Genomic DNA, 15,781 nt, shown 5'->3' with positions numbered 1-15,781 from the left:
GTTCTTAGAAGAAGTTTTGAGTTCATAAGAGTTCGTGAATTGGAGAGGAAATCTTAAAAGACAATCTTCAAAGGTATAATTTTTTTTCTTTACAATATGCTTATGAGAATTTTTTTTATTCTTTTAGTTCTCTAGTTTTTATGAATTTTCAAAATGAATTTCAATAGCACACGCGTTCACACGCTTTTGATGAGAAATTTGATTCCTTCATCCAGATCTAGGTTCAATGGACAAATTCATATCTAAATAACTTGATGAGCATTACTTTGAAATTATTTTCTCTTACCCATTCTGAAGACGATGAGATGATGTAACTGTGGATTTATAATAAGCATTATGCTTTTAATGATTGCTATAAGTAGTTGAATAATTATTTAGAAACATAACTTATATGATCCTCTTTATAATAATCACATAACCTACATGAGTGTGAATAGATTGCTTCTACGAAAATTGCTTAGGCGAATTCTCTAAAACATTCATGAGATCAGGTGGTGTTTAAAGCTAAAATGAACACAACCAAGAAAATCAAGTAGTGTTTGAAAAACATCTATGAAAATTCTATGGTTTTGAGTTACCCAAAAGTTGATCGTTCAAAGTCTCTAGACTACTAATCAATATAAGTAAATCTATGCATTTACTAGGGGAATTAGAGCGTATGAAAAAATTTAAGGTTTCATTCTGAAAAATGGCAAAACCGTCCAAGAATAAGATTTATAGAAACTCATATGACATGCACATGGCCACAAATTACTAAATCCCTGATTTGTCATTGTCTGGTTCGTAATAGTTGTTGATGAAACTACAAATACTAGATAATTGTAGAATAAAAAACAAGGTCGAGTTATGGTTGATAGTCGTCAAGAACAATTGTCCTCCTAATTTTGTTCATGTAGCTAACATAATTTTCACATTTTATTATTATTTTAGATTATGTTTAACCACTTTTCGAATTAATCTCACCTTAATTAATTATTTAGATTTTTCTACCAAATTATATTTTAAATATCAATTTATTATTAACTTTTATTTATCCATATATTTTATTCAAATCTTTGAATGGTTTTTTGTTATTAATATGTATTCAATTTTATTCAAATCTTTGAATTGTTTTTCATATTTTTACACATGCATTCTTAAATTAGCTATTCTTGTATTCTTAATAAATTAGTTTTATATATTGTTTTTGCTATTATTTTAATGATTTGGAAAAAAAATATTATTGTAAAAGAATGGTCATAACTTTTGTTACTCACACCAAGTGTTCATTGATTTAGGTTTTGTTGTGGTTTCTTTAACAAGTTATTGTTTTTGCTATGACTTTACAATGGATTAGACTCCTCTTGGATGGTCGATGTGATGAAAATTCTTACTATCATGATTTTCAAAATTTTGAGGTGCATATTCCATCAAATTCATCATTCCAATAATTTGTGGAATATATCCGAGGTAAAAAATTTTCTTCGATTGAGTTAACTATATTTTGTTTGACAACGTACCAGATTGGTTATTTTGTGGTTGATTCAGTTTATGAGTCCCCAAATGATGAAACTACAAATACCAGCTAATTGATTTATCTCGTTTGACAATGTACCGGATTGGTTCTACCAATTCAAATCTTATTACGATTGTTGAAGATAAAGATACTTTGTGCTTGATGTTAGTTTTATTAGAGTCTATCCAAATTGATTTATGTGTAGTGGTTGACCATGTCTCATCTGTTGCCCCTGAACACTGGAAATACACTGTATTTGAATTATGAATTAGCAAACATTGATCATTCTTCCCAAATGGCAACATTGAAATCGATGATTTCCAAGATTTCGGTTCCTTTCAATCTTGTATTCCCACTAGAGTAGGTTTACTTTTTAGGAGCAAGTATGTATTGAAGAAAGTGGTTTATTTCTTGTACATATGGATTAGACACTTTGTCAGAATGTATTGTTTAGTGTGTGATAATTGTCTAGGTAGAGTGTATTTGTTGTTTTCAAATGGTTTTGAAACTCTCACACCTTTAGAATTTCATGTGGGGGTAGTTTTGACAATTGTTAATCATTATTTTTTAATTTTATAATTCGTTTTTGCTATTTTTACAATTTAAGATGTCAATTATACATTGTCTTTTTCTTGTACTAAACAAAAGAGATGTACACGATATTCATTAGAAAGCAATAATTTAATTATTTTTTGAAGTGTGTTGGCTAGAAAATTTTAACATGGTATGTTAATTGAAAATTTATTTATTTATTTATTTTGCTTCATTTCTAATACAATAAATATAGAGTATGAAAGTTTGAACATTGGACCTAAAAGAGACAGTTTTCCTATTGACCTTATTACTTTTTAATTTCAACCATTAAATAATCAATAATGGAACATAAAAGCATGATTTAATATATTCTTTCTTTCCTTTGATCAATTTATTGATGGAAAAACCTCAACTAAAAACTCTTTAAAAATATATATATAACTTTTTTTTTAAAAAAAAGTTGACTTTAAAGGAGTTACTTAAAAAGCTAACTTTTGAAGTACAATCTAAATAAACACTAGAATAAACTTCAATGAATTTCATTAAAAATAATTAAAGAGTTGTTTTTCAATATAGTAAAATAAATCAAAATATTTACAAATATAGCAAAATGTTAATGTCTATCATCATCTATCGGTGTTTATCATTAATAGACGGTTGACATTTTCTTATATTTGAAAATATTTTCACCATTTTTCTATTTAAAATAATTTCCTTAAAGATAAAAAAGCATTTATATATATATATATATAAACATTTTTAGCTTTTAGTTTCAATAATTTTCATTAATCGATGAATAAATATAATTTATTTTACAACTCAACATCTGACCTAATAGATCTAAACTAGCATATCAAGCCACAAAATCTTGTTAATTATAAAATCTACCGACCAAAGAGATAATAAAAAGGAACATGATTGTTTTCTTATGATTATAAAAATATGACATAACATTAGAAGAGACAATTGTTTAATTGGAATTAGTGGTATGATTTTAATCTTTTTGTTTTCTCTTAAAAAAAGGGATTTTGTAAAACAAGATCCAAATTGACAATGAAGCCAATTTAATTGCATCAACACAAAATTGGCCCCCATATTTTGAAAATTTCAAAGCCAAGATTAAAAGTGTTTTACAAAATAAATTTGTCAAAATTTTTTATTTATGAAAACCATCTCAGGACTATTTTGCTTTTAGTTTTTTCTTTTTAATTTGAAATTTATGTTTGTTTTCTTCTGAATTTTATACTATATTCTCAGTTTTTTTTAATTACTTTTTTATTTTTTTAGTTTTGTAAAACTTGACTTATTCTTTAAAACATTGGTGGAAAATATATAACAAAACAATAAAACTTATGAGTGAAACTCATGAAAGTAGTATCCATGAACTAAAATTTTAATTAAAAAAAATATTATTAAATAGGCTTAAATTTTTCCTAGTTTAAATTTGGTTAGATAAAAATTTTAAAGAACAAAAACCAAAAACAAAGGATTAATAAGGCCTTCTCATAACTAATTTACAGGATGAAATTTGAAAATTTCAAATTAATAGAGATTAATGGTGTGTTTGGAATACATTTTTAAATGTTCAATTTAGAAAATAAGTCATTTTGAAAAAAATTAGGGTGCTTAGATCCCATTTGGTAACCATTTTGTTTTTTGTTTTTGTTCTTGAAAATTAAGCCTATGGTCATCATTCCCCCTCCAAATTTCTTTATCTATCATCTACTTTGGCCAATAATTTAAAAAACTAAGCCAAATTTTGATAACTAAAAAAATAACTTAAGTTATTTTTATTTTTTGAATTTGATTAAGAATTTAACCATTGAACCTAAGAAAGTTGCAAATCATTATAAGAAATCGGATAAAATAAGTTTAATTTAAAAAAAAACAAAAACAAAAAAAAACCAAATAGTTACCAAACGAGGCCTTAACTACTATTTTAATCAAAAGTGTTTAAATAAAAATGAGTTTTTTGAAAAATATTATTTTCTTAAGTCAATGCAAACAAATCCTAAATTAGACTAAAATTATAATTTTTTTTATAATATATGAGGTAGGAAAATAGAATCTTAGAATACAAAATTGATAATACAAGTTCATTTGAGTTGAGTTATTTTTATATCGATTCAAAATTGCAATTTAATAGTATCTTAATCAATGCTTCATTAAGCATAAATATATCTATTATTTTAAGGGAAACATTGCACACATTGATGAATGAAAAGGTACACTGAACAAAGGGCAAAAAAGCAACCCCGTTCAATGTTCAATCCAACGAGAATTTTGTACCATATTGCTTGCCAAGAAAGCCTCCAACCCTTAAAAAAATTAAATTATAAAATATATAGAGAGAGAGGGATCAAGCCGTTCATTAAGTCAAAAGCATCTTCAAACCTCTAACTCATGCATTTGTAACATCATAGTAAACAAAAGAAAGTTAAACTAAATTATAAGTTTAATAACAGAACTTAATCTCCATAAATCTTATTTTGTATCTAATAAATCTTTGATTTTTAAATATATTTAACTGATTCTCAAATATATTTAATAGCCCCTAATTTTAAATCTAATAGGTCTTAGATATTTTTATTTTTAATAAATTTATTGATCCATCAGACATAATTTTGATTTAATGAAACCATAAATTTCAATTCTGTGTCTAGTAAATTTATGAAAAACATATCAAGAACCTATTAGATTCAAAATTGAAAATTTAAAGATGATATTAGACACAAAATTGAAAGTTTGAAAAAGATTAAACTTCTCAAAAGTTACACAAATCTCAACTCATGTACTTGTGACATAACATTATTTTTTTAAGAAAAAGTTAAATTACATGTTTAATAAATAGAATTTGATTTTTGTATCTACTTGATCTGAGCTTTCAAGTCTCTATTTAGTTTCTGAACTTTCAATTTTATATTTAATAAATCCTTAAACTTTAAAAATATTTAATAAGCTGCTAAACTTAGGATTTTATGTCTAATAAATTTTCAATATATTTAAAAGTTTTATAGATCCATTAAATATAATTTTGAATTTTATCTTTAATAAAACCTATATTTTAATTTTGTGGCTAATTGATTCATGAAAAATTAAAAAATATCAAACATGACTAATTTTATTCGACACAAAATTGAGAATTCAGGGATTTATTGGGCACAAATTAAAAGTTTGACAATCTATTACCACATTTACATGTCAAAAACCTATTAGACACAAAAGTGAAAGTTTATGACCAAATAGACAGTGTCTCAAATTTTGAAGACCAAATTTGTAAATTAACTTTTGGTAATTTCAATAAGTAGCATTTTTAGGCTAATAATTAAATATATAACAACATTTATAAAGAATTATCAATATAACAAAATCTACCAGCTGTAGAGTCTATTCAGGATAAACTCCAGTTAACAATATAGTCCATCATTGAGAGTTCGATCTAAATTTTACTACATCTACCCATGCTTATGCATTATGCTTATATATACTAATAGTCTCTTTTTTTTAGTTGCAACTGCCCAAAAAAGAAACCACCATAAATATAAGCGTAAGATTAAGCAACAGCAATCTTTACAGAATCAATCACAATATTTTATTTTAAAGTTATTGGGTCTCTTTCAAAAAAAAATAAAAAATAAAAATAATATTAGCTTCTACTATTCATCCATAAAGAAGTTCTAATAAATGCAACGGATGAACGTTCAGTTGGGAATCCCAAATTAACAAGCCAAACAAAAATATAGACTTTTCTAGGATTATTGTCTTCCAATAAACCTTGATCAATTAGATAATACCCGTTTATGACTAAATAACCTGTAGAGTATACTATCCAAATTCTTCCATCTTCATAAGAGTCTATATCAAACTCCCACAAGATTTTGGGTGTGCTTCAAATTTTAAAATGGTTTTAAAACTACGGATTTAAATTCTTAGTCAATTTTTTTTAAAAAAACAAGATTTTGGAAACTAGAAAAAAAAAAAAGTTTTTTAAAACTTGTTATGTTTTTAGAATTTAACCAGAGGCAGGAATTCAAATGTTTTCTTAACAAAGATGAAAACTATGGAAAAGAAAATAAGAAAAAATAAATACAATTTTTAAAAATAAAAAACCAAAACCGAAAGATTATTGAATGGACCCAAATATTTTAGAATACCCTTCAAACTTCCTTTCCATTCCCTTCAATTATTGAAGTTAAGAAGTGACTAATATTGTAATTTTCCTCCCATTGGTCCCACTTTGACTATACATAATAAAGAGGCAACTGTCGATCCTAACCTATTGATTGAACAAGTCAATGAAGTCCGTCCATTTCCAAGTCTTGAGATTGAGACAGAAACATCCTACAACTTCTTCAATATATATAACAAAATTTGGATCAAAGAATTTAGACACACAAGCAGAAAAAGGCAGCTTAAAAAAGAGAGAGATGGGAGTGGTCAGTTGCAGCAATGATGGGTACCTGAATGATGCTAAATTCAGCGAGCCCTTGCCATGGATTGGCATCTACATAGCTGCAGCCTCTTTGGTCTGCCTATTAGCGATGGCTGCCGATCTCATCCACGGTATCCGCCACAGAAAATTCTGGTTTCCCTGTAAGTTCTTCACTCTTAACTCCACTTCCTTAACCCTGATAGCTGTGGCCATTAAGCTCTCTGTGGATCTAAACACTTCCATGCCTGGCAGAGAAGATCAGCTTGCAAAGCTAAGTAGTGCTGTGTTGATGTGCACCATCATGGCTAATTGTATGCCTTCTCTTGGATCTATGGAAAATCAAGAAATCTTTATGAACGTTATGGCTTTGGGGATTCTTGTTATTACCCTTATCGTAAACGTTGGTATGGAGATGGGTACTGGAGTGATCTACGTTTATATGAAAGAGCATGTTTCCATTCTAATACTGATGCTTGTTTTGCTTGGTATCTTGAACTTTTCTGCTTCAGTTGTCCCATCAACTAAAAGCTACCTGGAAATGAAGTATAGCGTAAGACATGAGTTAGCATCGAAAGAGTGTGCTTTAAATGGAAAAGGAAACAAAGCAGTAATTGAAAGACTCAAAGAGGGTTTAATGAAATATTGGATGATGGCTCAAACCACCAGCCCCCAGTTTGTGATGGGTCGGTCCGCCACATGTACTGCTTCTGGGGCAATCTGTCTTCTTAGTGCTGCAATTTTAGCTGAGGCTATTCTTACATCCTACCTGTTGAAGAGATCATTTAAGTTCTGTAATGGCCAGTCTGATTATAAATGGTCGATCACTTTTATCCTGGTGATACAGTGTGTTGCAGTGGTAGTAGGGACTATTGCCCCAGCAATCAGATGGTTTACAGCTATAAAATTCAGGTGTCCAAAGCTGAGAAAAGGGGGTTACAAGAAGGAATTCAAATTAGAATACTACTGGATTCGATATCTAGTAGAAATGAAAGAGGCCCCATTAACTATCAGGGTTAAAAATAGAAGATGCAGAAAGCTTGCTCATAATGCAAAAAACAAGTTTCTGGATGGATGCATTATCCTACAAACAATAATAGTGTTCACAAGCAAAGTGATTCGACTCATTTCCATTTTCTTTTTCAGAGGAATCTTCTCATTCTGTGACTGTTTCAAAAGTTTGAAAAACAAACTGTGTTTTAACAGCACCAATTCTCTCAACAATTCAGGGTCAGAAGTTGATGCTGATTCACAGCTAGATCTAAGTCGTTTTGTTCTATATCTTGAAGGTGAAGATGATCTAGTTCATTTCATGGTAACAAACAATTATCATGCGGTACATCATTGGATTCAAAAAGGGAAGAAGAAAAAACCTAAGATTCTCATTCAACTATTGGAAAGAACAATCATGTCACGAGGTTTCAAAGGAGTGGTGGAGTTTGACAACCATCAAGTTCCATGTCTAGATTCCAAAGAGCCCCAAAATTGCTGGGCTCTTCCTGTGGTGACATTAACAGCCATAGCAATTTCTCTTCCAAACATAAGTCGTCATTTAATCAAACACTTGGTGAACGGAGTAAATGAAGGTCTCCGATACATAAGACTGGTTGAGGATTGCTTCGACAAGGAAGGGGATTTCGAAAACCTAAAAAAAGCAGCTGAAATCGTTTGGCTAGGAATTGATCTCCACAATAAATGGCTGGACATAGATCTCCACAAAATTTCACATCATAAGGAAAGTCCAAAAGAAATTCTCGAACAACTTTCACATCAAGCAAAGAAAATCTACTCCGCGGAGAGGACGACTAATCAACTTCTATGCTTGAAGCTAAGTACTTCAAAATGGCCAATCAAGATATTGGCTGCAAACTGTATGTACAGAATAAGCGAATCAATGCTGCTAAAATACGAAAAGAATTACAAGTGCACAAATGAACAATTGTTCACGGAAATCGAAGCCATGATTTCTGCCATAATGGGAGCTTGCTCGACGAATTTGGAGAAAGTGATATCAACGAAATGTGCGAACTGTGTGATTGAAAAGCGAGAGAAGAGCGTGAGAAAAGCGGCTTACATTCTTGGGAAAACAGGGAGGATTTTGGACCTCATTGAGAAGGCGACACTTCCAGCACTTGATCCACATCAAATGGCAAGCATTGATGAATGGCGATTGGCTTACAAGCTGGAGATCTAGCACTTCTGCAAGGTGAAGCCGCCATAACAAGCTGGCTTCTCTGAATTTGAGAGGAGTTGATTTGATGCAATGCAACATTGAACAAAGAAGTACAAAACATCTTCATGGGAGAGGCAAGTAGAAAACCAAGAAATATATATAATGGTTAGTTCATGAAACATGTTTTGTAAAGTTTAAATTAGTCATGAACTAATTTGTACTATAGATCTCAAGTTATATCCAACCTCACAAACTTTGTATTAATACCAATATTCAATGCTACCCATTTCTGAGAAATTTTGTGGAATGGTAAAAACAAAATATCCAATTGAAAAAATAGCTATTTTTTTTATTGTATGATTTATGGCCAAAATGTGATACATAAGGATCCATCTACCCATTTAATTTTCCAATTCTGTCCTCATAAGGCTTCCATTATCTAGATATATCTTCACACCATTTTAGTAAATCTTACTGCAATTTTAAAATTCTTTAGGGATATCTTTTTGGGATTTAGTTTCTCATTAAATATAATTAAAATTATTTTTAAAAAATTCTATCCAAAACTAGGCTTTTAAAGATAGATTCTTTACTTTCTCTTATGCCAAATAGTCGTTGTATAGAAACTCCATGAGTGATTCTAAGTTTCCAACTCCTTGTGGCTCAACTCCGACAGTATAGTCGTGTCCGTCGAAACGGCCTTGCACCCGTCTGATTTGAGTTGAGGAGAAATGTTTAGTTATTATCTTAGATTTGTTGTAGTTTCTCAAGTCACTATCGGTCTCACTGTACTGCCTCTACAGTCTAGCATCGTGATAGATCAATGATAGATGCTAATAATAGTGACATTTTACTATATTTGTAAATAAGTCAATTCTTTTTTTTTCATATTTGAAAATAATTTTTTTTTGTTTTTCATTTTTTTTATTTTTCTATTGTAAAAATTGCAATTTATTCCTTTTCATAAAAAATGTAAATTTAATTAGGAAAAAAAATACTTTGTTTGGTCTCAATTTTTACGAATGGACAGATTTAGTCCTTAATTCTTCAAATTCGTCATTTTAGTTTTTAAGTTTTTAAGAGAATTTTACGGATCCATCGACTATTAAATCTAATAAATTTAACTAAATATATGATGTGACTAGATGGTTTTTTTCAAAACCTATATACTTTTTAATCTTTCACCTTCTCTCTCTCATTTTTGTTCTCTTTCCTCTTCTTCCTCCCTCTTGTTCTCTCTTTTCCATCTCAACCATCTCTCTTTTTTCTGTCATTTTTCAATAGAATCAAGCAATTTCATGCCCCTTCTTCTCTAACACTGTGTAGAACTTCTCACACTAAATTTTTCAATATAATGAAGAAAATTTTTGCCATTTCACTTTCACATTCCTTCCTCAATGCAGTGTCGAACCACAAAGAGGAAGAAAAACACCTTTTCGAAGAAGGTGACTACAATGGGAATCGAATGATGGATTAAAGGAGGTGACGATGTCAGTAGCGCACAGGTAAAGAAGAGGAAGGAGAAGATGGAGATGATATATGTATATAGTATTTTCCAACTCATCTTGTCACATTACATATAGTCAATTTTATGTTTAAATTTCTATTAATTGAGAGATCTTTTAAATCTATTTTTAAAAATTTATGGACTAAAATAACCAATACACCTATTCTTAAAAATTCAAAGACAAATACAAGAAGAATACAGAGGATGCAAACGAGAGAGACTACATTAAGCAACGAAAGAAGGTGGTGCAAGAAAACTCATAAGAAGAGAGGGGATCTCAGCTACGAAGATCCCCTTAAAAACTCTCTAGTCAATGCCAAAAGGGCAATAATATTCATACAATGATGACAAAAATTAAGAGGGTATTTGGGACAAGGGTTATTATCAAAATATAATAACCATCTCTTGTTACAATAAAAACTATTTCAATTAGCTACAATCAATACTATTTCAAAATATCATTTGTTATGTATTTACTATTTACTATAGTTTTTACTATTTTACATTTATCATTTTTTTATTATTTGTTATAGTGTTTACTATTTCTTTCTCAAACTAAAATAGTTTACACCTCAAATACATACTATTATAACACAAACCAAAATAATGTATACCTAAACACAAACTATTATAACCCAACTATAATAACTAATTCATTGCTCCAAACGCCTTCTAAGAAAAAGAGTGGAAGCACTCTCGAAAGAAAGGATACTAGGAAGAACTCTACATGTTCAACATTTGAGCCAGCATGAATTAAGGCTCTCTTCCATATTTTAGCAGTTATGGCTGCCCTAATGACCACAATCTTATTTCAAATAATATTGCTTTTCGTGATGCAACCACTTGATATAAAAACTTGTTGGAAGAATTACTTTGGGACTAGGAAGAAAAGAACTACACACGTTCCACATTGAATCAACATGAATTTAGACACAATAAGGAATCTATCTGAAAAAGTCACAGGCCATTCTCCACTTCTCTCTTGTCGAACAAATTCTTTCATTAACTTGCTCACACTTCGCCTCCCAATTGCTACTCAAATGTTACCTTGTAAGTTACCAACTCAACTACCAATGTTCCACCTTGACCACAACGCAAAAAGAAGTTGTAAAAGTGTTTCGTGAGATTCTACTTGAGATTATGTTGATTTATGTGGATGTGTTTCACATGTTTTGGAGCGGTTAACTTGAGCTTATGTTGATTTTTGTAGATGTGGTTCAATATCTAGTACTTTATGTGTTTGACTTGAAGAAGTGGAGTGCTGAAATTTTTGAACCCCTTAAATGAAAGGGGAACTCCTCTATTTATGGAGTTATCATGTGGGCCACAACTAATTGGATTTGGGCCTTAGTTGACCTTTAAGCCAAATTAGGTCTATTTTTAGCTCAATTGGACTTAGACCAAATATTAATGCAAAATTAAGATAAGTATTGCTATAACCAACCTATGATTGAATTGAACGAATATTTAATTAGATGCTTGAAAATTAGATATTCAATCTAATGTTGCCCTAGATCTTAATGCAATTAAGAAAATTTTGAATTTGCATGCTATTGGGTTTTATGTTCTAAAACTCGTGGTTTGTAAACAATGAACATATTCTAATTTAGAATAAAGTTGTTATTGAATATGTGAATTACATTTAAAAACCCTAAATCCAATAAACTAAGAACCCCTAGCTATAACATGAATATTTGAACTATATGTGGAAACATAAAAGTGGATCAAGTTCGAGTAATAGCCAAAACGATCTATAGTATAAGGATAAGACTGGGTACTTTATCATGAAGACACTATGGATGTGGCCCACTTTGTATTTAATACAGGTGATCTGATCCGGAATTGTTCATGTGGAGACATGCGAGTAAAGGCATCATATGCAATGAGTTTGCATAAGATCGGACCGGGAAATAGTCACTTTTACTTTATAACGTCGTTTATTATTAAGACTAACTATTTCAATACAATGACTTAGGTAACTCGATCTTAATCTTGACTTAACTATAAACTTCTGTTTATTCGGGATTATACTTTAATCTGCATGGGTGAGCATGACCCGAGTTCACCGACTCAATAAGCTCTCCATTTTAAGGATAATACTGGATAGATAGTTGGGGACATAGTTTTGCAAGATGAAATCCGTTCCTACCCGATTTTAGGGATAGTAGACAGGTTGTTCTCTTAAATGTTGACTTCGAGTTTTGAATAAGGGGTCTCACCCTCTCGTGGGCCCAAGAGGGACTAAGTTTGGTGGTTGGACCACAAACCAATTGTTCATTAGAGGATCAGTGGACTTAAGGAACAAGATGTAATTATAGGGTAAAACGGTAATTTTGACCCAGCTATAATTGCGAATTGAAGGGAAACCAGTGACAGTTTCTGAGCGAAAGCGGGGGTTGATCCCAATTTTAGTTTTACAGAATTCTAAAATTGCAGAATAAACAGAATTATGCATCAATCAAAGCCTAATTTTACAGCATGCTTTTGTAAAGAATTAGTGAAGAAGAATATTACCTTTTAAGAACACTTACTTCAAGAATTCTCTCGATCTAAATCACGACCCGATCTCCAAATCCCAATTGGGCACCACCATTTGAGAACCCTCTAGTATTCTCTAGGGTTAGAATTGAGCATGAGGTGTGGGCTCTGCTCAATTCTTTGGAAGAGTGAAGGAACGAGATTGAGAGGGGAAGATAAGCAAATTTTCTTCTTTGTAAATTTTTTGCAGAACAAGTTACAGGGAGAGATATTTTCAAATCCTAAAAAATTGGGAGAAGATGATTCTGATTCTCCACACCCACTACACGTAAAAATGTTGAGAGAATTAGGGGAGGGAATTAACTCCCTCCCTTTAATTAAATTAAAAATAATAATTTAATTAAATTAAAGTAATATATATAATCATCTTATTATATACATATATACTATATGTTATATCAAAAGCAACATATAACTTATAGTTTTATATTGTATCAAATACTATATAATCTATAGTTTTATTATCTCTCAACATTACATGATATTTAATATAAATAATATTTATACTAGATTTAATTATATGAATCTCATCCATATAATTTATATTTGAATCATATTCAAAATTTAATTCCTCTCAACTAATTATGGTATATATATTAAATTTAATTATATAAATCTCATTCATATAATTAGTATCTGAATCATATTCAAATTCCTCTCAAAATATTTAATACTATAATGTATTAAAATACATTATATTAATTATATCACATATATAATTAATTTAATTAATTATATCATATATAATTAATTTAATTAATTATATCATATATAATGAATTCTCTCAATTAATTTGAACAATTCAAATTAATCCAAAATTAATTCTCAATTAAAATCCTGTTGAGCTACAGAGGGGATCTTATGGACCTGTAGATTGAAGCTTCAATGGTACTTGGATAATTAATTAAACTCTTTAATTAAATTACTCAACTTCCATTAACTGTCGATCATTCCACTAAAGCCCGACAGTTGCACTATTCGCACTACAGATATATTTTTATGTCCATTGGATATAACCAATCAAATTGCTCGTAAGTACACCTGGGCCAAAATTACCGTTTTGCCTCTGTAGTTACATCTAACTCCTTAATTACTACTAATTCTTCTAATGAACAATAAGTCATAGTCCAATTATGACCAAGTGCCTCTGAGGCCAAGAGATGGTGTGGCCACATTGTTCAAACCCCAGAATCAGCCCTTAAAGGAGAAATTTATCTACTTACACCGACATCAGAGAATGAGTGAATTCCATCTTGTGTAGCTGTGTTCCCAGCTCCCCAAACAGACGAATCCCTAAAATGGTAAGCTTATGTTGGATTTTATGTCCTAAAACTCGTAGTTTGTAAATTAATAAACATATTCTGTTTTGTTTTTCGATAAAGTTGTTATTGAAATTGTAATCTTGAATCCAATAAACTAAGGTTCTGAGGCTATTTAATATAGTATGAACTTTATGTAGTGACATAAAGGTGGATCAAGTTCAAATATATAGCCAAAATAGTCTATAGTATATGAATAAGATTGGGCGCCTTATTTTGGGGACACTATGGATGTAGCCCACTTTGTAGTTAGTAAAAACGATGTGATCCTGAATCATTCATATAGAGATATGTGAGTGGGGGCATCCTATGCAATGAGTTTGCATAAGACTGTACCACGAAATAGTCACTTTTTACATTCTAAATGTCATTTTATGTATAAAATTGACTATTTCATTAATTGATGACCTAGGTAATTTAATCTTGAGCTAACTATGAACTTCTGTTCACTCAGAATTATCCTTAGATCTGCATAGGTGAGGGAAGCTCATTATCACTGGCCCAATAAGCCTCCCATTTCAGGGGTAAGATTAGGTGGATAGCTGGGAACATAGGGTGCAAGATGGAATTCACTCCTATCCGTTATAGGGATAGTAGATAGGTTGTTCCCTTTCGTACTGAATCCAGGTCTTGAACAAGGGGCCCCACCCTCTCCTTGGCCCGAGAGGGATTCAGTTTATAGGTTGGACCTTAAACCAATTGTTCATTAGAGGATCAGTGGAACTTAAGGAACAAGATGTAGTCTTGGGGGTAAAATGGTTTTTATGACCTAGCCGAGATTACGAACAACCTGTGAAAGATTAACTTACTAATCATGGTTATATCAAATGGACATAAATATATCTATAGTGAGGGGAGTGCAACTACGGGAATATAATGGAATGACCCGTTAGTTAACGAATGTTGATTAGTCCAGTCTAAAGTGTTTAGCCAGCTAATCTCAGATCGTTAGAGCCCATGATCTATAGGTCCATTAGGTTCTCCTACTAGCTCATATGAAATAAACTTAGAACAGTATGATAGAATAATTCAAATTGTTCGAATTAGGTGAAGAGAGAGAAACCGACAAGTATATGTGATATAGTGGTCGGTTTAATAGTTTAGAGATATAGCTTTGATATTTAAATATCAAGATTTAAATATCAAGAATATGAATACGTTCATATTCGGAAGCTCGAAAATAATGGAAATGGTCAAAGATGTAAAAAGTCAAAGAGTTGACTTTTGACTTTGAAAAGTTAAACTTTGACCGACCTTATATTCAAATGTGATTTGAATTTCGAGAAAATGAATGCGGGTTCATGCTCGGGAGGTCAAAATTAGTCAACACGAAAAATCATAAAAAATCAAAATGTTGACTTTGACAAAATGACTATTTTGCCCTTTGACTAAAGTTAGTGGTAAAATCCAAACTTTTGTTGGATAATTCCACTAACAAAATAGTGGGCTAGGTGTTGACTTATAGTGGAGACATTAAGCCCACTTAGATAGTGAATTCTAGGTGTTGGGTTTTTTATGAATTGATTTCATGCAATTTTTGCATGACATTTTTCTATAAATATGAGCTTTGAATTTGGATTAACCCATTTTGTCAATTTTAGTTTTAAAATTTGGGCTGGAAAAATCATAATTTTGGAGAAAAATTTTCAACCCAAACCCAACCCAAAATTCCATTTCTTTTTCCATCTCTTTCCCTCTTCGGTTTCTTCATTCATCGGGTCCCACAACCCGTTTCTGAGTCTAGAGGATAGTAGGTCAACTCTAGTGGTGGTCTGAAAGAGTTTAG

At 30.7% G+C, this 15,781-nt stretch overlaps 1 protein-coding gene across 3 annotated transcripts; it reads left to right on the top strand.

Annotated features, from left to right (window-relative positions):
* Window positions 1-6,254: 6,254 nt before the first annotated feature.
* Window positions 6,255-8,928, top strand: LOC120073776. 3 transcript variants are annotated; one of them, XM_039026611.1, is made up of 2 exons: window positions 6,255-6,622; window positions 6,719-8,928. In XM_039026611.1, exons 1-2 carry the CDS (start codon window positions 6,325-6,327, stop codon window positions 8,650-8,652), a joined length of 2,232 nt encoding a protein of 743 aa, XP_038882539.1. In that variant the 5' UTR covers window positions 6,255-6,324; the 3' UTR covers window positions 8,653-8,928. The 3 variants fall into 3 exon arrangements, with proteins under 3 accessions (XP_038882539.1, XP_038882540.1, XP_038882541.1); XM_039026612.1 differs by having other exon boundaries at window positions 6,255-6,865; window positions 6,971-8,928; XM_039026613.1 differs by having other exon boundaries at window positions 6,257-6,622; window positions 6,971-8,928.
* Window positions 8,929-15,781: the final 6,853 nt, after the last annotated feature.

This window comes from Benincasa hispida, chromosome 3 (assembly GCF_009727055.1).
Source record: "Benincasa hispida cultivar B227 chromosome 3, ASM972705v1, whole genome shotgun sequence".
In the NCBI taxonomy this organism is placed as follows: Eukaryota; Viridiplantae; Streptophyta; class Magnoliopsida; order Cucurbitales; family Cucurbitaceae; genus Benincasa; species Benincasa hispida.
This window is presented reverse-complemented; position numbering and strand designations above follow the sequence as displayed.

Coding starts and splice junctions, on each gene's coding strand:
- LOC120073776 (XM_039026611.1), top strand. CDS start 6,325: ATGAAGTCCGTCCATTTCCAAGTCTTGAGATTGAGACAGAAACATCCT. Junction 6,623..6,718: donor CAGAAAATTCTGGTTTCCCT/GTAAGTTCTTCA, acceptor CTGGCAGAGAAG/ATCAGCTTGCAAAGCTAAGT.